Source organism: Notolepis coatsorum (assembly GCF_963971535.1).
Source record: "Notolepis coatsorum genome assembly, chromosome: 8".
NCBI classification, from domain to species: Eukaryota; Metazoa; Chordata; class Actinopteri; order Aulopiformes; family Paralepididae; genus Notolepis; species Notolepis coatsorum.
Genome location: NC_140172.1, coordinates 755334 through 777528, shown reverse-complemented (window position 1 = coordinate 777528; position 22195 = coordinate 755334). Strand labels below are relative to the sequence as shown.

The window sequence follows — 22195 nt, the reverse complement described above, 5'->3', positions numbered from 1 at the left end:
CAAAAAAAGGGGGCCCGGTGAGGCCAACGATGCCGTAGCATCGAGACCCCACCAGACGGTCACTGGTGACACCACCCCCCACATCGCCAGCGCATCGGACAGGGCCCAATCCAAGAGCACACCGCCCTGAAGCACTCCACAGAGGCTACACCCCCACAATACTGTGGGGCCAGTCGGCTCACCGGGAAGACAAGCCCCAAGAGGTTGATCCCTCAATCCAGGCAACAGGCCCAAGAGCATAACTCGACCTGTGCCCGGAGCACTGCGGACTAGACAGGCACCTAAGGGGTCTACTGTGAAACAGCACCCCGGCGGAAGGGGCGTTCGGTATGCTGTGCACCATGTCGCAACCTCCACAAACCCGACCCCTTAGAGAGGTCGAGGTCCAAGAGAAGGCTGACATGATTGGCAGACGTCATGAAAGGTGCGGGGGCACACTCGCGGGCAGACGGGGTCCAGCCCGGCCTCAACCCGAGAGTCGATTCTGCTACAACACACCGGGGAATCAACCACCCCCCTATGTTTAGTTTAACAGGAGGCGGTTGTTCCCTTAACCCCCCAAGAAAAAACTCAGAAACACAACTGCGCGTATACACCGGCTATACAGGTAGTACAAGTGTTTCAGTTTTCAAAAGGGGTTAAGGTCGACGAGAACGAGTCCGGACCTGGGCCCAGCGGACCGGGACATACACAGGGATGCCAGAGGGGTTCAATAGAAACCTCCTCGACAGCCCCCTCCCAGCCCTGCCCAGCAGGGGAAGGGAGGGGCGAAAACGAATGGAGAAGGACCAGTCCCCTTAGCACAGCGCAAGGTACAACACAATATGGACCAAGCACACACTGTGAAGGACAACTCGTAGTGACATACCTATGACACACACATCCATAACATCAATCCCTGCGACGCCCGGGCCGACCCAGCATTTTCCCCCCGGAAAAGCACAAAGTCCTTCAGGGTACCAGAACAGCAGATCTGCGCCCCGGCGGACGACGGGTTAACTGACCTGGTCCGGCGCGACCAGAACCAGTCCTGTGTCCTAGTCACGCCGCCATCCCCAGTCCTAAGAGGGGGGTAGGTACGCGTGTCGATCCAAAACATCACAGAGTGCCACCAAGACGGTCAGAACACGAATGCACCGTACCCAGTGGCCCACCCCATGGGCGTGAGACCCCTCTGCCAATGCTTTGATATACTCCGTCATCTCCCCACAGAGATGAGCGTGAGTCGTCGAGACTAACCTGTACACTGGTGCTCGGAAGAGATAAAATCTCCATCCCAGTCGCTCGTATAAAAAACTCTGTTTTTATAAATGAGCGACCAAGGCGCGCCAGCCCATGCGTGGTTCCACACTGAAAGCACCCAGGGCCAGCGCCCTGTACACGTCGAGACCCAAAAAACAAATCAATGGTAATTCTAACAAGAAACCAGATAACGTTCCCTCCATGCCGCCTGGGACGAGCAGCAGGAAGCCGGCCAAAGAGACACAGATATGGGTCCCATATGACGCGTCCGAGGGAAAAAACCCTGTCAACACCGCTCTGTATAAAAGAGGGAAGACAGGGAACCCCCAGAGAGACTTCCCACGTGAGTAATAATTGAAAAGATATATGTAAATATTGAGCCATGTGACCAAAAGCTCAACACATATGCAAATAGAGAGCAGAGCAGAAAACAAACAGTTTCCAACGCACCGCATGACCCATTCTTGACAATGACAGTGGTCCACAATATGGAGCCTGAAAGAACTCACGGAAGTCTCATGACCAATAGAAACGCGCCCAGTGACGTATTCTATGGCCGGGGAAATTCCGTGACCCACCTGTCCAAATATGGTGTGGGACCAGGGAACTCCCCCCCCCCCCACCCCCCCCCCCCCCCCCCCACTTCCCCTCCCTGTGACGCGCTGACCCCACAGCGTGACAGGAAGACCGAAGAACAGGAGGTCCAACCCCCTGGCCAATCAGTAAAAAGGGGGGAGGGGTTTATCAGTTCACCCCCCATGACCCCATACCACGGATACGATGAAAACAACAAGCAGCGCATGATACCAGTTATCTAGCATGCTACATAAAAAAGCGTATATCCTCTGTCTAGGATAAGCTCAACAGTTGCACGCCAGCCACAGACGATAAACTCGTTTGTGTAAAAAACTGGTTTTTATACAAGGCTTTAGGCTCATGTGCGAACACGCCACCCGTGTTTTCATACTTCACCAAGTAAAGAAAAAAAACAAAACAACAGACGTTAAAGAGAGGGTCCAAAGACCTCGGTACAAGCTACATACGTGATTACTTCTGCAGGCTAACACTCTAACCTAGTTGTGGACTCGATGCCATGTTTCCTAAACGTAACAGAATACACACAACCCCCTCAGATAAAAAAAAAGGTAAAGTTCACTCTTACTACTGCAAGAAGAACACCGTCTCTTCATGATGAGAGAAGACAAGTTTTTAGCCACAGGCCTTGTTAAGCACACATATATAGCAACCAGAAAACAATTTTCAAAGAAAATTGTCCTACTCCCTAAGCAACCACACAACCCCACAGCTAGGTGAGGGTTTATACATCGTATCCCCAATATATAGTGAATAAACACACGTTTTGTAACAAAAACCAGGAGGGACTTTTTTATTTAATAACAAAAATCATATGTTGGGGGGGGGGGGGGGGGGGGGGGGGGCAGGGGTAAACAGGGGAGTCACTAGCGGCGCCTGCCACGTGCAGAGCGCTGTTGGCAATGTTGGCGATTGGCTGCAGCGGTCGAGGCACTCTCTCCACTCCTGGGCCCTCATTTATCAACATGACGTACGCACGAATATGTGCTTAACCCGTGCGTATGACCATTTCTAAGCAAAGTGTGGGATTTATCAATTTGAACATGAACTTGACTTTGTGCGTATGTCTGCGCACAGCCCAGAGCATGCTTAGCTGACGCCCTGTGGTAGAATATGGGGACTGCAGACGGACGGCATAGATCAGTTGCATGCATTAGTTTCAACGCGGAAATAAGCTTGACTGACGTGTTTTGTATGACCCCCGTAATTCATTATAGTTCATTGTGAAATAGCGATATTAGTGTAATTATTGTCAAACCCTAAATAGCATGTGGAATAGGTCTTTCTCTCCGAATGAATGCAGGTTTATATATATAGCGTTATCGGGTGCACTGACTGCACTCGCAGGAACTGTTTTCAGAGATAGCATCAGATAGGGATGAATGAATGAATGAGGGGCAGTCTAATTGCAGAGAGAGCATAATATTAACTAGAGTCCACTACCCGAGACACCTCCTTCATTTGTACCGCAATTTGGGACCCAAATTGGAGCTATAAGCTTAAAAGCTTTTCCGTGCTTATTTGAGAAGGTCCAGCTGCAGAGCCGGAGAGACAGACAGCAGAGAGACAGACAGACAGACAGATAGACACTGTTCCACAGTGTGTGTGTGTGTGTGTGTGTGTGTGTGTGTGTGTGTGTGTGTGTGTGTGTGTGTGTGTGTGTGTGTGTGTGTGTGTGTGTGTGTGTGTGTGTGTGTGTGTGTGTGTGTGAGTGTGTGTGTGTGACCACTAGTCAGTAGAGACCCCCCCCCCCCCCCTCTGGACCACCTCCTAGTAGAGACAAGTTTTCTGAAATGTATGTTTATATATGCAAATGAGGCACTTCCCCATTAAATATGTGGACATTAATGGATGCAATAAGGCAAAATGAAGTAAAATAAACAACTAAATGTGTGTTATTGACGTTTTATTGTCACTAGTTTCATAGAAGACATGTTTAGGAAGCAAAATATAACAAAATCTCAAAATCAACAAAAAAAGTATATTTGCCTATTCACCTGCAGTGTCTCGCCTTAATCCTCATCTTCGTCTTCTTCCTAGAGAAGTCTCTACTAGGAGGTGGTCCAGAGGGAGGGGGGGGGCTGAGTCTCTACTATTAGACTAGTAGTCACACACACGCACGCACGCACGCACACACACACACACACACACACACACACACACACACACACACACACACACACACACACACACACACACACACACACACACTGTGGAACAGTGTCTGTCTGTCTGTCTGTCTGTCTGTCTGTCTGTCTGTCTGTCTGTCTGTCTCTCTGCTGTCTGTCTCTCTGCTGTCTCTCAAAATAGTATAAGTGCTATCTTGGCCCTGAGAGTTGCTCTCCGGCTCTGCAGCTGGACCCTTCTCAAATCAGCACGAAAAAAGCTATAAGCTTATAAAACGATTTAATATGCTAAACTTCGTTTTAAATTCTTTAATTCACATTTGTTTATTTCATAAAGATTTTCCCGACATAATGCTACCTGCCCCGACCATATCCGTGACTCTGTTGCGATACAGATGAATTATCTACTCAGAAAGCTTAAAAAACGATTTAATATGCTAAACTTTGTTTTTAAATTCTTTAATTCACATTTGTTTATTTCATAAAGATTTTCCCGACATAATGCTACCTGCCCCGACCAGATCCGTGACTCTGTTGCGATACAGATGAATTATCTACTCAGAATAGTATTATAAAGTGGCTATCTTTTATGCTGTAGATCACTGCTGGTATGTGCGTGCAGAACCTTTATTTCAGCGGGGACTGTAGTATTTATTTGACGTTACTGTACAATATGTGTGTATTAAAAGACAGAGCTGTCTTTTATTGTATTATAATAATTATCAATATTAAAAATAAATGAAGAAAGGCGTTCTTATTCCAGCATGCATTAATGACACCAACGGGCAACGGCAAAACAGTGGTTAATGGTCTTTATTAGTGTTTGCGGTGTCCAGGCAGCAATGGTCTTTTAGGAAGTTAATAGATATAATATCCGACATCACCGTGTACAACACGCTTCCCTCGGCTTAGTCCACTTTTCCACATTTCATGGGGGTGTTCCATTACCGTATATGGTTAATCGGGGCGGTTCTGGTATGCAAATACTTAAAACAGTGCACGAGCTCCAGCTTAGGAGCAAGGTGATATTTATCAAGACAACGTACGCACGTGTGATAAATCCATTTTTTTTTTGTGCGTGCACACATTCTAAATTCTGTGCTTACGTGTGGACATAGAAGGTTTTCTAAGAAAACTTGATAAATGAGGGCCCTGGCCTTCTTCGCCCAGCAGCGGGGGCGGTGGTGGCGGAGGCAACGGTCGCGGTCCTCTGCCGGCGTTGCTTCTTCCGGACATCACTGGTGTCATCGGGTCGGGGGAAATGAGGTTGAAGCACGGAGCGCTCCTCCTCCAACTCCCTGCAGGCTGCCGTCATCTGCTGCATGGCCGACCCGAATAATCCAGCATCGGAGAGGGGGCCGTGAGCAGGGGATTCCTCCTCTGTTCCGGCACCCGCACCTGCTCCAGCCAAAGGTGGCGCTGGCCGAGAGTGGCCAGGACGCGCTCCTTCCCGGCGGCTATCACCTGCAGCTGGGAAAGGTGGAGGATGGCTCCAGCCGCCTGGGCGTGAAGGTACCGTCCAATACCGACCGCCCGCCATCAGCCCCGACATGTAGCGCGCTAGCTGCGCGATGTTGGAAGTCGCAGCTAGGCTCTGAGTCGCGGCGATGTACACCTGGTCACTCCAGTTTGCCAACTGCCTAGCCGATTTCCCTTGGGGAACCGGCTTTCTTAACAGCTCCCACACCATTTCGGGACAAAGTATGGATGCCATCGGGCTATCAAGTCGAGGCACCCCGTCCTTAAGTCCCTGGACCAAACCCACCACCCGCGTGACTGGCACATAGGCGGGGGTAAGGCCAACGATGCAGGAGATTACCTGTCCCTGTGCCACGTAGGCCTCCATTGCTGGGAAGAATGGGCAGACAACGCCCGTCTCCCTCACAGGACGACATTGCCAGAGATGACCTATCATGTCATCAGGAACAGGTGCCGGCAGTGGCTGCAGCAACGCCATGCCATTAGCGGCTGCGGCGGCCGCCATGAGCTCGGGGAACAAGGCAAGCAACTCCCCTTGCGTACCTCCCTCCACGTCACTCGCGTCCCTCACGTACGGGAGGCTGCCTCGGGCACCAACGTCCGACACGGCAGATAGCTGGGCATCTTGTCTCCGGGTCGGAGGTTCTAACCCAACCTTGGAGTACAAGGGACCCCAAGGAGACGCAGCACTCCCTGCCACTCCCCGAGGGGGAGAGTGATACGTCTCTACTGGGGCTTCGAACAAGAGAGCTCCCGCCCCCTCCATGTAATCCTCAGTTTCCATCGGAAATGGAGAAGAGGCAAAAGAACTCTTGACCGGCTCCAGCGCAACACTAAAACCAGGTCGTTCACCCCTGCTGCTCGCCGCCTTACAACGAGAGCGAGCTGAGGCGAAGAGTCTGCGACGCAAATCCTCGGCCACCAGAGGAGCTGTCGGCCGATAGGCCGACTGTCCACTAGCGGGGGAACCTGGGCTGGAACCCGGCCATCTCACAGGAGATGGAGGCTCAACGGCCCCTCGGTGAGGCAAACTCACCACCGGGCGCCGCCCAGGCGTATCTGACTGCCACGACCGCGGAGCCAGAGACCCCCCACGAGGACGTGGCGATAGTGGACGCTGGTGGAGGGTAACGTTGCGAGCGTCTAGACCCTCCGACGGTGAAGACATTATCTCTTAGTTTTTTTGGCAAAATTGCGAGAGAGGAAAAAAAAACAGATACAATGTCAACGTAGCTCCTTTCCAACAACTATTTCGGCACTAAACTTAAAGCGGTGTATACAGGCACTTTACGGTGGTGAAAATAGGGAAGGAGCTGTTAGTGTGGCCACGACCCCGCTTATGTAGAGGATGGGTGTGGCCAGGCGGATGGGTGTGTACATGTGGAGAAAAATTATTCATTATTAGATTGGATAAAGGGATAGTTCCAAGAGAGCAGAGCGTAAGCTATACGATAATATAACTATAGCGTTTTTGGAATTACAGCAGAAAAGCTTAAAAACATACTTATATTCTCGACGGTATTAACACAACAATGTATGAATGAAAAAATATAACGTTCCCACATCCGGAACGATAGATACCCGATGTTGAATGGGCCATAGTAATGCAGATATAGCTATAATATTTAAAAAGTTATAGCCCTGCAAAGAAGGTAAACATCTCCATAGGCTTACAGCGGTGGCAGAGAGGGCATAATGATGGGCACAATGCATGGCACCCAATGTGTTAAATACAATTTAAGATTATTTTAAAAAGTGAATAGTGAAAAAGGCAGGTTATTCCAAAGAGTTAATGCTCTAAAAATAAAAGATCTCCTTAAAGCGTTGGTTTTTGGACCTGGTAATTCAAGCTGCCCACTACTGGAACCTCTAGTGTAATGCTCATGCACAGTATTACTAAAAACAACCTGATTATGTATAAAAACTAGTGCTGTCAATCGATTAAAATATTTAACTTGATTAATCGCATTATTGTCCATAGTTAACTCGCAAATTAATCGCCTTTTTTTCTACCTTAAACAGATCTTTTTCAAAGTTCCATGTTTTAATACTCTTATCAACATGAGAGTCAACAAATGCTTGCTTTATGCAGCCATTTAACACAAAAGGATGACCCTCATGCATTGCAAATGTGCATCAAATTCAAAACAGAGTGATGCACAAAATAACTTAAAAGAAAATAATAATTTAAAACAATGCATAAAGTGTGCGTGAAATAATAGGGGAAAGAAATCTTTGTTTTCTTAAAAGTTAATTGTGAGTTAAAAAAAATAGTGGCGTTAATAGAATCAGGCGATAGCGTGTTAATACCGCGTTAACTTTGACAGCCTTAATATAAACAGCATGTCATCGTCGTCATGGTGACGGTATTGAGTGAGTTGTGGTCGTCACGGTGACGGTATTGAGTGAGTTGTGGTCGTCATGGTGACGGTATTGACTGAGTTGTGGTCGTCATGGTGACGGTATTGAGTGAGAGTTGTGGTCGTCATGGTGACGGTATTGACTGAGTTGTGGTCGTCATGGTGACGGTATTGACTGAGAGTTGTGGTCGTCATGGTGACGGTATTGACTGAGTTGTGGTCGTCATGGTGACGGTATTGACTGAGTTGTGGTCGTCATGGTGACGGTATTGACTGAGTTGTGGTCGTCATGGTGACGGTATTGAGTGAGTTGTGGTCGTCACGGTGACGGTATTGACTGAGAGTTGTGGTCGTCACGGTGACGGTATTGAGTGAGAGTTGTGGTCGTCATGGTGACGGTATTGACTGAGTTGTGGTCGTCACGGTGACGGTATTGACTGAGAGTTGTGGTCGTCACGGTGACGGTATTGAGTGAGAGTTGTGGTCGTCACGGTGACGGTATTGAGTGAGAGTTGTGGTCGTCATGGTGACGGTATTGAGTGAGAGTTGTGGTCGTCACGGTGACGGTATTGAGTGAGAGTTGTGGTCGTCATGGTGACGGTATTGACTGAGTTGTGGTCGTCATGGTGACGGTATTGACTGAGAGTTGTGGTCGTCACGGTGACGGTATTGCCGTGTGTGATAAACCAGAAAGTTGAAACAAACAAGGAAAACAATAGAAACATGAGATCTCTGTCTGTGTCTCTGTCTGTCTCTCTCTCTGTCTGTCTCTCTGTCTGTCTCTCTCTCTGTCTCTCTGTCTGTCTCTCTGTCTCCCCCTGCAGGTGATCGTGCAGCGCTGCCTGTCTGCTAAGAACCTCTCTCATGTGAAAGGAGGATGTATTCTGTGTGGATATCTGAAGCTGCTGCCCATGTTCGTGATGGTGTTCCCTGGGATGATCAGCAGAATACTGTACCCTGGTGAGAGGGGGGGAGAGAGGGGGGAGGAGAGAGAGAGCGGGGAGAGAGAGGGGGGGAGAGGTGTTCCCTGGGATGATCAGCAGAATACTGTACCCTGGTGAGAGGGGGGGGAGAGGGGGGAGAGAGGGGGGGAGGAGAGAGAGAGGGGGGGAGGGGGGAGAGAGGGGGGAAGAGAGAGAGAGAGAGGAGAGAGGGGGGAGAGGGGGGGAGAGAGAGAGGAGAGAGGGGGGGAGAGAGGTGGGAGGAGAGAGAGAGGGGGGAAAGAGAGGAGAGAGGGGGGGAGAGAGAGGGGGGGAGAGGTGTTCCCTGGGATGATCAGCAGAATACTGTACCCTGGTGAGAGGGGGGGGAGAGGGGGGAGAGAGGGGGGGAGGAGAGAGAGAGGGGGGGAGGGGGGAGAGAGGGGGGAAGAGAGAGAGAGAGGAGAGAGGGGGGAGAGGGGGGGAGAGAGAGAGGAGAGAGGGGGGGAGAGAGGTGGGAGGAGAGAGAGAGGGGGGAAAGAGAGGAGAGAGGGGGGGAGAGAGAGGGGGGGGAGAGGTGTTCCCTGGGATGATCAGCAGAATACTGTACCCTGGTGAGAGGGGGGGGAGAGGGGGGAGAGAGGGGGGGAGGAGAGAGAGAGGGGGGGAGGGGGGAGAGAGGGGGGAGGAGAGAGAGAGAGAGATGGGGGGAGAGAGAGGGACAGGGAGAGGTGTTCCCTGGGATGATCAGCAGAATACTGTACCCTGGTGAGAGGGGGGAGAGAGGGGGGAGGAGAGAGAGAGCGGGGAGAGAGAGGGGAGAGAGAGAGAGGGGGGGGGAGAGAGAGAGGGAGAGAGAGAGGGACAGGGAGAGAGAGAGGGGGGAGAGAGGGGGGAGAGAGAGAGATGGGGGAGAGAGAGGGGAGGAGAGAGAGAGGGGGGAGAGAGAGGGGAGAGAGAGAGAGAGATGGGGGGAGAGAGAGGGACAGGGAGAGAGAGAGGGGGAGAGGGGGGAGAGACAGGGGGAGAGAGAGAGAGAGAGAGAGAGAGAGAGAGAGAGAGAGAGAGAGAGAGAGAGAGAGAGAGAGAGAGAGAAAGGGGGGGAGAGACAGAGGGACAGGGAGAGGGAGAGGGGGGAGAGAGAGGTAGAGAGAGAGAGGGGGGAGAGAGAGGGGGAGAGAGAGGGGAGAGGGAGAGAGAGAGAGAGAGAGAGAGACAGAGAGAGAGAGAGGGGGGGGAGAGAGAGAGGGAGAGAAAGAGAGAGATATAGAGAGAGGGGAGAAAATTAGAAAGGGGGGGATAGTTGGATAGTTGGTTAGTTGTTAGTTGGTTAGTTAGACGGTTAGTTAGTTAGTAGTGTGTTATTACCTGTGCTGTCTCCTTCAGAACAGGTAGCCTGTGTGGATCCAGATCAGTGTGAGCAGTTCTGTGGCGCTCGTGTCGGCTGCACCAACATCGCCTACCCGAAACTGGTGGTGGACCTGATGCCGGACGGTGGGTGTTCCTCCATAACGTTCCCTAAGTGTTCCCTAACTCAACTAGCTTAACGTTCCCTAACGTTCCCTGAGTGTTCTGTAAACTCAACTAGCTTAACGTTCCCTGAGTGTTCTGTAAACTCAACTAGCTTAACGTTCCCTAACGTTCCCTAAGTGTTCCCTAACTCAACTAGCATAACGTTCCCTAAGTGTTCTGTAAACTCAACTAGCATAACGTTCCCTAACGTTCCCTGAGTGTTCTGTAAACTCAACTAGCATAACGTTCCCTAACGTTCCCTAAGTGTTCTGTAAACTCAACTAGCATAACGTTCCATAACGTTCCCTAAGTGTTCTGTAAACTCAACTAGCTTAACGTTCCATAACGTTCCCTAAGTGTTCTGTAGACTCAACTAGCATAACGTTCCCTAATGTTCCCTGAGTGTTCTGTAAACTCAACTAGCATAACGTTCCCTAATGTTCCCTGAGTGTTCTGTAAACTCAACTAGCATAACGTTAGGTTATGACTATAACCAAGTTCTGTTAGTATAGCGACGCTCGGCATCGCTTTCTGCACTATCTCGCATATGTGCACGCGCACTGAATAAAGACCACAATGTACCTTTAATCCCAATATTCGTCTGACCACACCCCTATCAGCTTACCCATATAAGCAGGGGTGGGGCCACCCACTCGCCTCCTTCCCAAGCTTTCGCCACAAGGCGAGGTCAAAGGCTGCAGCGGCGTCGGATGCCGAGCGTCGCTATACTAACAGAACTTGGTTATAGTCATAACCTAACGTTCTGTATCGTATCGCTCTCGCTCGGCATTGCTCTCTGCACAAGGGAGGCCGAGCGAGAGCCAACGGCCGACAAATACACCCCGCTGACAGCCCCCCACAAACCATCAGAACAGGGAGGGCCGAGCCCCCCCGACCCACCCTAATGGCGGGCACCCCCCCTATTAGGGGCTTCACGGGAGGGCGACGGACCCGACCGTGCGAAGAGGCACTCAAGCAACTCAACGCACAGGGTGAGCAGACCGTGGCTTGACCCCACGACTACACACACGCACAACCCGCATGCCACCCGGGAACGAACGGAGGAACAACCTCGTTACTGCCCCCAGAATCACGGGGTCAAGGGCAAACCCAACCCCGTGGCAAGGCCGTAGCAGCGGAGCACGAAGGAAGACCCAGACCCACCAAAAGGACTGGACTCCCTAGAATGGGGGCCCGGAGAAGTCCATGATGCCAGCATCAAGACCCCACCAGGTGGGCACGTAGTGCCCCGCCCCCCACATCGCCAGCGTATTCGGACAAAGGCCCCTCAGTTACTGCACCTGGTATTCCCAGGCGGAATCCCATCCAAGTACTAACCAGGCCAGAACCTGCTTAGCTTCCGAGATCGGACGAGATCGGGCGTGTTCAGGTTGGTATGGCCGTAAGCCGAGCGGGCCCTGTCCCCCCAATAGTACACCGCCTGGCACACTGACCCTGCAGAACAGGCAGTCAGCATGGCCGTAAGCACACAAAAAAGGTTAACCAACGGAAGCAGGCAGCGCACCGGGGAAAAACCATGCAACAGGCTGTTAACCCTAGCCTGGAGACTGCGGACGAGACAGGCGCCAGAGGGGACAGCTGAACACAGCCGCACCGGCGGAAGGAGCGTAAGCTGGCGGTGTTGCATGACCAAGCCTCCATTTAAAAACCCCCACCCAGAGGGGTCGAGGCAGAGAAGGCTGACACGATTGGCAGACGTCATGAACGTGCAGGGGCACCCTCAACGGTGAACCCGGGAGTTGACACTGCTCCAACACACCAGGGAATCAACCACCTCGGTGTTACCCAATGCGGTGGTTGTTCCTATAACCCCTCAAGAAAAAACTCCAAAACACACCTGCGGGTATACACCGGCCATACCGCAGTCACAAGTGTTTCAGTTTTCAAAAAAGGGTTAACCCAGGCCTACGGGTCGACGAAACATTACTCCGGACCGGGCCTGGCGGTACGGGAAGCACAGGGTCACCAGAGGAGGTCAAAAACCACCCCCACAGGCCCCTCTTCGCCATGCGTGAGAGAGGAGCGAAAAAGAATGGAGAACCAGCCCCTAAGCACACCGTACTTGGTATTCCCAGGCGGTCTCCCAACCAAGTACTAACCAGGACCAACCTGTGTAGCGGCCGAGATCCGACGAGATCGAGCGTGTACAGAATGGCATGGCTGTAAGCCATTACGACAGTGCTGAGTAAAAACGTACCCAACCAGGGTCCCCATAGCGCTTAACCCTGTGACACCCAGACCGACCTGGCATTTTTCCCCCTGAAAAAAGCCCAAGTCCCTCAGGGTACCAGGACAGCAGATCTGCATCCCCGGCGGACAACGGGTTCAACTGATCTGGACCAGCGTGACCAGAACCAGTCCCGTGCCCTAACCACGCCGACATGCCTACTCCAGGAGAAGGGCAGATATGCGTGTCGATCTTAACATGAAAAGAAGGCGCCACCCAGACGTTCGGGCGAACCGCGCCTGGTGGCCCACCCCAAGGGCGTGAGACCCCTCTACATATGTTCAGATCCATCCCGTCATCATCCCCCAGACATGAACGAGAATCCGTCGAAAAACCAACCCAGGTCGTGGGATTTGGTCGTCGGAAGAGGAAAAACCCCCATCTCAGTTGCTTTATAAAAACGCTGTTTCAACCACAAGCAACCAAGGCGTGCCAGTCAATCGCCTGTTTACAGCGAGCTAGCACTATACGTGCGTCGGGACACACCCCCATCAATGAACAGGCTATTTAGACCTGTCATTGAATCCCCAAGGCGCCCAGGGGAACGACAAGAGGGGTGTGACACTCCCTAACTCCAACACTCCTGGAATAGAAAAGAAGGAAGCATCAACAGTATGTATCCCAGTCTTACACAGCCGGGGTAAAATTTTTTCACATTTTTACATCCCACCACCCTCCCATAGGAAGGAAACGGGGATCCCCAGAGAGACTTCCCACGCGAGCTGTACAGATTGAAAAGAATATATTGCACCTTGAGCCATGTAAAAAATTGGTTTTAGGGCTCTCCGGGGAAGAGGCACTGAACCCATACACACTCAATAATCGAATTGAATCGAATACATATACAATAGAATAGGACCCTTCTAGAGGGTCCACTCACTTTGACAATCTGAGGAGGAAGGCTCTGTACTCTGATGGAGGCTCCCTCACATGGAAGAAGGAGTCCGAACTCACAGAAGGCCCGAATAGGCGTTTGGTGAGGAGGAGCCCTGACCGCCCCCCTGAAACAGATCCATCACATGGACCTGAACAGCACACGGAAGTCCTACCAACAGAGACGCGCACGGTGACGTACTCTATGGCGGGGGAATTCCTGCGGTGCACACGCCCAATATACCAGGCCGTGGGACCAGGAAACTCCCTCCCCCCCCCACCCCCCCCCCCCCCGTAACGTGCCGAACCGCCACGTGACGGGAACCTTGAAGGACAGGGGGTGTACCCCTGACCGACAGAAACAAGGGGGAGAGGAAAGGTTACTAGTTCACCCCTTTACGACCCCACACCCATGATACGATGTAATGACAAAAAGAGAATATGACAGTCATAGTCAGCTCTATGAAGCGTTTGACAGCTCCACACAGCGCATGAGCTAACCTGCTATCTGATTTTTACTAAGGAAAAACACAGAATAGAGAGGGCTCTAAGAGCCCCGGTCCAACATACACATGTGCTTCTGTGGCCAGTCCAACCCAGTTGTAGGTCACATGACACACACAACCCATCATCACCTACAAAAATGGCAAAAACACTCAACAGAGGAACGCCGTTTTTCACAATGAGAGAATACATCATTCTCGATTAGTATCGGCCACAGGCCTTGCTAAGCACACACGACAGCGACCAAACAATTTTTTCTTTTAGGAAAATAAAGTTTCTCCAGCAGTTTTAGCACAACCTCAGCAATCAAGCTAGGGGTTACATCGCATCCCTACCACACAGAAGACACAATTAGTGCACAACATGTCTGATAGAAGGATGAAAAAGTCCCCAGGGAACCGGGAGGAAACACAATCCTCTTATTTTACCCTCAATACGGCCAGTTAAAACAGGAAAACCTGTTAATATGTGAACACACTGTTCATTGTCATCACAGGCTGAGAAAAGAACATTCTTTTACTCACTTGTCACCAAGCATAGCTTCCTAGGTTAGTTACCTTAGTTGTGAGTACACGGTACATATAAACACCATGATGTTTCTCACACAACAACCAGATCATTACATCCCGATTTGCACGGAGAAGCTAACTGCCAGTGACAAAAACAGCTCACACATAACCTGCGTCGTATCCCAAATGCATTGCAGCAACACACGTTTTGGGAAAAACATCGTTATTCACAATACATTTAGAAAAGTAAAACCAGAAGACGTGTTAAAAGGTCTGGTCAAACCTGTTCCTACCCGGAACGTAGATCAGCGAAGTGCAGTCACAGACACCGTAGGAACACAGCCGCTCCTGTGTTGTTCGAACTGGGCAGCGTCGCCGCCCCAACCCGCACTACAGTCCTCTTTGTTGATGCAACCTTGCCGTCCTGGCTCAGGGCAGGGTCGACGAAACATCCCCTGTCAAGGATGACGTCGTAGTCAAGAGTGTAAAACATGTTAAAATCAAAGCACGTTCAACAGAATAGCATCAAGCTAACGGCCGCTCCAACCGTTCGGGCGCTACTGCTCCTGCTCGCGAGACGCCGAGCTCACGGCGGCGCGCGAGAAGCCAAAGCTACCCCGCGCCAGGCCATGGCCTATAGCAGCAAGCTAACGTTACCTAGCGATCACGACATGCTAGCACCGCAGCTAACAGCTGACTGGCTAACAGTCGGCCCACTAAACAGGCCATGCAGCGATCCCAGCAGGCTAACGCAGCAGTCAACAGCTGACTGGCTAACCGTAAGCTAAGCAGCTATCATCTGAACATGTAAACAATGACATAACACTCACCCAGACAGGCCGCCGTTCTGAACCTCTCCTCACTTTTTAAGAGAAAAGAGAAAACAAGATGTCAACACCGCTCCACAACGGTGATTTTACCAACACCCGACGGAATCAGCACAATACCAAACTGGCCTGTGTAGCTGACTTGAACACGGATCTGCCGCTATCGCACATCCATGCACATATCCCCTCGTGAAGGAATACTCTCATTTGGATATGAAAGATGGGGCCTTAACACGGTGACAGAGAGAATCCACTCGTCCAGAACACACAGGGATCACCAGTGTTAATGGTCGCGGCCCACTAGTTAAAACTATAATGGTCTTCAGACCAAGGCCTTCTGTCGCCTAGGTGGCTGAACAAAGGACCCTAGCCTGGGGCCGGTTTCCATAAACATTGTCAAGTAGCCCCCATAGCACTAACAGACAAGTGGAGCCTGCCAGCAAAACACTACTCACCCAACCTGGAACGCACCGCTTCTCACAACAGCGGCATGTCCGACAGTTCAGCTGTGGCCTGACAGGTTTCACCCCAACAAACACAGCAAGGAACTGCAGTTGAGAAGCATGCAGTGGCGTGCTCCCAATACGAAAACCGGTGGAGGATTTTTAGAATGATCAACATCTTCCAGACACTCCAGTACGAAGACAATATCGCCGTATTTTCTCGAAAATAGTGAGAGAGAAAATAAAGATATGATGTCAACGTATCCTTGTTTCCCAAAGCTGCTCCTAATCCTTTCCATCATGGTGTCAAGTGTGGGGATCTACCGAGGCACTTCTTCCTTGTGGTGAAAGCGAGAAGGAGGCGAGTGGGTGGCCCCACCCCTGCTTATATGGGTAAGCTGATAGGGGTGTGGTCAGACGAATATTGGGATTAAAGGTACATTGTGGTCTTTATTCAGTGCGCGTGCACATATGCGAGATAGTGCAGAGAGCGATGCCGAGCGAGAGCGATACGATACAGAACGTTCCATAACGTTCCCTAAGTGTTCTGTAGACTCAACTAGCATAACGTTCCCTAACGTTCCCTGAGTGTTCTGTAAACTCAACTAGCATAACGTTCCCTAACGTTCCCTGAGTGTTCTGTAAACTCAACTAGCATAACGTTCCCTGAGTGTTCTGTAAACTCAACTAGCATAACGTTCCATAAGTGTTCTGTAAACTCAACTAGCATAACGTTCCCTGAGTGTTCTGTAAACTCAACTAGCATAACATTCCCTAAGTGTTCTGTAAACTCAACTAGCATAACGTTCCCTGAGTGTTCTGTAAACTCAACTAGCATAACGTTCCCTGAGTGTTCTGTAAACTCAACTAGCATAACGTTCCCTAAGTGTTCTGTAAACTCAACAAGCATAACGTTCCCTGAGTGTTCAGTAAACTCAACTAGCATAACGTTCCCTGAGTGTTCTGTAAACTCAACTAGCATAACGTTCCCTAAGTGTTCTGTAAACTCAACTAGCATAACGTTCCCTGAGTGTTCTGTAAACTCAACTACCATAACGTTCCCTGAGTGTTCTGTAAACTCAACTAGCATAACGTTCCATAACGTTCCCTGGGTGTTCTGTAAACTCAACTAGCATAACGTTCCCTAACGTTCCCTAAGTGTTCTGTAAACTCAACTAGCATAACATTCCCTAACGTTCCCTAAGTGTTCTGTAAACTCAACTAGCATAACGTTCCCTAAGTGTTCTGTAAACTCAACTAGCATAACGTTCCCTGAGTGTTCTGTAAACTCAACTAGCATAACGTTCCCTAAGTGTTCTGTAAACTCAACTAGCATAACGTTCCATAAGTGTTCTGTAAACTCAACTAGCATAACGTTCCATAAGTGTTCTGTAAACTCAACTAGCATAACGTTCCCTGAGTGTTCTGTAAACTCAACTAGCATAACGTTCCCTAAGTGTTCTGTAAACTCAACTAGCATAACGTTCCCTAAGTGTTCTGTAAACTCAACTAGCATAACGTTCCATAAGTGTTCTGTAAACTCAACTAGCATAACGTTCCATAAGTGTTCTGTAGACTCAACTAGCATAACGTTCCCTGAGTGTTCTGTAAACTCAACTAGCATAACGTTCCCTGAGTGTTCTGTAAACTCAACTAGCATAACGTTCCCTGAGTGTTCTGTAAACTCAACTAGCATAACGTTCCCTGAGTGTTCTGTAGACTCAACTAGCATAACGTTCCCTAAGTGTTCTGTAAACTCAACTAGCATAACGTTCCATAACGTTCCCTGAGTTTTCTGTAAACTCAACTAGCATAACGTTCCCTAAGTGTTCTGTAGACTCAACTAGCATAACGTTCCCTAAGTGTTCTGTAAACTCAACTAGCATAACGTTCCATAAGTGTTCTGTAAACTCAACTAGCATAACGTTCCCTAAGTGTTCTGTAGACTCAACTAGCATAACTTTTTTTTTTTTTTTTTTTTCTTTTTAGGGGGACGCGACCCTGGTCAGGCGCCTCTGGTTTTAGCTCCGCAACGATGTACTCACTTTTAGCTATTATGTTTGTTTTTGCTACTTTTTTATTTAAAGCAACACTGGCGGGTACGTCATACGACCGTCAGACACTTATGGACCTGAACCCCGGGCTCAAAGAGGAGTTTGGAGACTTTTGACCTAGAATGGCCAGCAGAAATCAGACGGGAGAATGGCGGCAAAGAAAAGAACAAAGGCGACGGCAGGAGAAGACACAGAGGGAGACGAGGAGGTATCAGATTGAGACTAAAAAGAGCTGCTTACCGCCCAGCAATTCCATCCATCTTTCTGGCGAATGCCCGTTTGTTGGAGGGTAGGATGGATGATCTGAGAGCGAGGGTCCGGTTCCAACGGGAGATGAGAGACATCAACATTATATGTCTCACAGAGACATGGCTCACGTCGACGACCCCAGACAAAAGCGTCTCTCCCTCGGATGCCTTCACAGTCTTACGTGCAGATCGCAACGCTGGCTCAGGAAAGACCATCGGCGGCGGAGTCTGCCTCATCACGAACAATTCCTGGGTTAATCCCGAGGGGGTGCAGGTCCTCTCAAACTCGTGTTCGCCGGACTTGGAACATCTTTCTATCCTATGTCGTCCGTTTCACCTCCCGAGGGAGTTCACAGCAGTCGTCATGACTGCCGTGTATATTCCCCCACACGCGAATACGGGCAAAGCGCTGGGCGAACTACACGATCATCTCAACAGACACCAGATCAAACACCCAGACGCAGCGATGGTAGTGGCCGGCGATTTCAACCAGGCCAACCTGAAGAAAGTGATGCCGTCCTTTTTTCAGCACATCGCTTGCTCCACCAGAGGGAAGAACACACTCGACCACTGCTATTCCCCGTTCAAAGCGGGTTACAAGGCAGTAGCCGCTCCGCCATTAACGGGGTCCACAAGCTCAAGCGATCATGACTCCATCTTGCTATTTCCGGCATATCAACAGAGATCACGTGACGCCGTCGTGTCACGTGAGACAAAGAAGTGGACCGACGAATCAGAGGCCACGCTCAAGGACGTGCTTGCAGACACGGATTGGGATATGTTCATAGGAAGCGCCAGTGACGTCAGTGAACTAGCAGACATAGTGGTGTGCTACATAACAACAATAGCTGATGGTATTGTCCTCAGGAAAACGGTGCGGATTTTCCCAAACCAGAAACCGTGGGTGGATAACACTATTAGAGCAGCTCTGAACTCTCGTACCACCGCCTACAACCTGGGTAGAGAGTCAGGAAACATGGAGGAGTATAAGGCTTCAGTCTATACTCTACGCAAAGCTGTCAAACTTGCTAAGAGGACATATGCTGACAAACTGGAGACACAAATGGCACAAAACGACACAAGAGGATTATGGCAGGGACTGAAGACAATAACTGACTATAAAGTCAGCGCCCCCTCAATGGGGAGCGACGACGCCTCCCTCGCGGACAAGCTCAACACCTTCTACGCTCGGTTTGGTGTAGACAGTGGCGCTGCTGGCTCTCCGGCTAGTGACGTCACTGGCGCGCCGGCTGTTGTGGAGGGGGGGGGGCAACCGCGAGGGGGGGGGGACGCTCTCTCGTTGTCGGAACACAGTGTGAGAAGAGCATTTATGCAGGTGAACACCAGGAAGGCTGCTGGCCCAGATGGCATAACAGGACGTATACTCAAGACCTGTGCCAACCAGCTGGCCCCTGTGTTCACCGCCATATTTAATCAATCACTGGCGGAGTCAGTGGTCCCTGCCTGCTTCAAGATGTCTACCATCATCCCTGTGCCGAAGAAACCCTCCCCAGCATGTCCAAATGACTACAGACCGGTGGCACTCACCTCTGTGGTCATGAAATGTTTCGAGAGGCTGGTCAAGGACCACATTTGTGCCTCCCTCCCCAGTGATATGGACCCTATGCAATTTGCATACAGGACAAACAGGTCCACCGACGACGCGGTCTCCCAGGTACTGCACAGCACCCTCTCGCACCTTGACCGTCAGAAGGGGGGCTATGTGAGACTGTTGTTCATTGACTACAGCTCAGCGTTCAACACCATAGTCCCCACCAGACTGGTGGACAAGCTGATCGAGCTAGGTCTGAGCTCCGCCCTGAGCGCCTGGGTACTGGACTTTCTGAGCGAAAGACCCCAGGCGGTCAGGGTGGGGGGTCAGACCTCCAACACCATCACCCTGAGCATCGGGTCCCCCCAGGGCTGTGTTCTGAGCCCCCTGCTGTACTCACTCTACACACATGACTGTGTGGCCAAGTTCAGCTCCAACTCCATAGTGAAGTTCGCAGATGACACTGTGGTGGTGGGGCTGATCTCGGACAACGACGAGAAGGCCTACCGGGAGGAGGTTGAGGTACTGGAACGCTGGTGCCAGGACAACAGCCTGCTCCTGAACATTGGCAAAACCAAGGAACTGATCGTGGATTATAGGAGAGGACAGCAGGAGACACACACACCACTGATGATAAACGGGGCTACCGTGGACAGGGTGAGCAGCTTCAAGTACCTGGGGGTCCACATCTCAGAGGACCTGACATGGTCAACACACATAGACACAGTAGTAAAGAAGGCGAAACAGCGTCTCTACCACCTGAGACAGTTAAGGAAGTTCAGAGTATCGGGGAAGATACTCCAGTCCTTCTACTCAGGAGCTGTAGAGAGCATCCTGACCGGAAACATCACTGCCTGGTATGGAAACAGCACGGCACAGGACAAGAAGGCCCTACAGAAAGTGGTGCGCTCAGCCGAGTGTACCACGGGTATTGCACTACCCCCCCTGCAGGTTCTATACAACAAGAGGTGCAAATCCAGAGCCTGCAGGATAATGAAAGACCCTCACCACCCCAATAACAGCCTGTTTCAGCTGCTGAGGTCAGGCAGACGCCTGCGAACCCCAGCTACTAGGACAGAGCGGCTTAGGCTCAGCTTCTTCCCCCAGGCCATCAGAGCCATGAACAATGAACATTGAGTGCTCAGAACATTGAACTGTCCACACACAAGCACACATGAACACACACACGACACGCACACTGTGCACGCTCACACACGAGCAGCCACTTAACACTTTAACATGAGCGGGCACACACTCATGTCGCACACACGCACACTTATGGCCAAAGGAAAGGACACTTTAAATTAGAATAACAGGAACAGTGTATTGCACTACCAAAGCTAACTAGCATGTCACACATGCTCTGTAAATAACTATGTACAGATACCGAGATGTCACTCCATGTTACCTGCTACCTGTTACTGCACAATGTTGTTTCTTCTTTTGATTCTATTATATGTACCACTGTATTGCACATCGTTGCGGGCAAGACCACCCGCATTTCATTGTATACCTGTATGCCGTGACAATTAAAACTCTTGACTTGACTTGACTTGACTTGTTCCCTAACGTTCCCTGAGTGTTCTGTAAACTCAACTAGCATAACGTTCCCTGAGTGTTCTGTAAACTCAACTAGCATAACGTTCCCTGAGTGTTCTGTAAACTCAACTAGCATAACGTTCCCTGAGTGTTCTGTAAACTCAACTAGCATAACGTTCCATAAGTGTTCTGTAAACTCAACTAGCATAACGTTCCCTGAGTGTTCTGTAAACTCAACTAGCATAACGTTCCCTGAGTGTTCTGTAAACTCAACTAGCATAACGTTCCCTGAGTGTTCTGTAAACTCAACTAGCATAACGTTCCCTGAGTGTTCTGTAAACTCAACTAGCATAACGTTCCATAAGTGTTCTGTAAACTCAACTAGCATAACGTTCCCTGAGTGTTCTGTAAACTCAACTAGCATAACATTCCCTAAGTGTTCTGTAAACTCAACTAGCATAACGTTCCCTGAGTGTTCTGTAAACTCAACTAGCATAACGTTCCCTGAGTGTTCTGTAAACTCAACTAGCATAACGTTCCCTAAGTGTTCTGTAAACTCAACAAGCATAACGTTCCCTGAGTGTTCTGTAAACTCAACTAGCATAACGTTCCCTGAGTGTTCTGTAAACTCAACTAGCATAACGTTCCCTAAGTGTTCTGTAAACTCAACTAGCATAACGTTCCCTGAGTGTTCTGTAAACTCAACTACCATAACGTTCCCTGAGTGTTCTGTAAACTCAACTAGCATAAGGTTCCATAACGTTCCCTGAGTGTTCTGTAAACTCAACTAGCATAACATTCCCTAAGTGTTCTGTAAACTCAACTACCATAACGTTCCCTGAGTGTTCTGTAAACTCAACTAGCATAACGTTCCCTAACGTTCCCTAAGTGTTCTGTAAACTCAACTAGCATAACGTTCCCTAAGTGTTCTGTAAACTCAACTAGCATAACGTTCCCTGAGTGTTCTGTAAACTCAACTAGCATAACGTTCCCTAAGTGTTCTGTAAACTCAACTAGCATAACGTTCCCTAACGTTCCCTAAGTGTTCTGTAAACTCAACTAGCATAACGTTCCCTAACGTTCCCTAAGTGTTCTGTAGACTCAACTAGCATAACGTTCCCTAAGTGTTCTGTAAACTCAACTACCATAACGTTCCCTGAGTGTT

General features: G+C 50.0%; 1 protein-coding gene across 1 annotated transcript in view; it reads left to right on the top strand.

The window, feature by feature from the left end:
• Nucleotides 1–22195, top strand: part of slc5a1 (solute carrier family 5 member 1) — a gene marked incomplete at its 3' end in the record, with an annotated part of 128675 nt that overhangs the window by 51437 nt on the left and 55043 nt on the right. Inside the window, 2 exon segments of the mRNA XM_084319595.1 lie at nucleotides 8626–8761; nucleotides 10108–10215. Of these exon segments, the coding sequence (XP_084175721.1) occupies nucleotides 8626–8761; nucleotides 10108–10215 (244 nt within the window).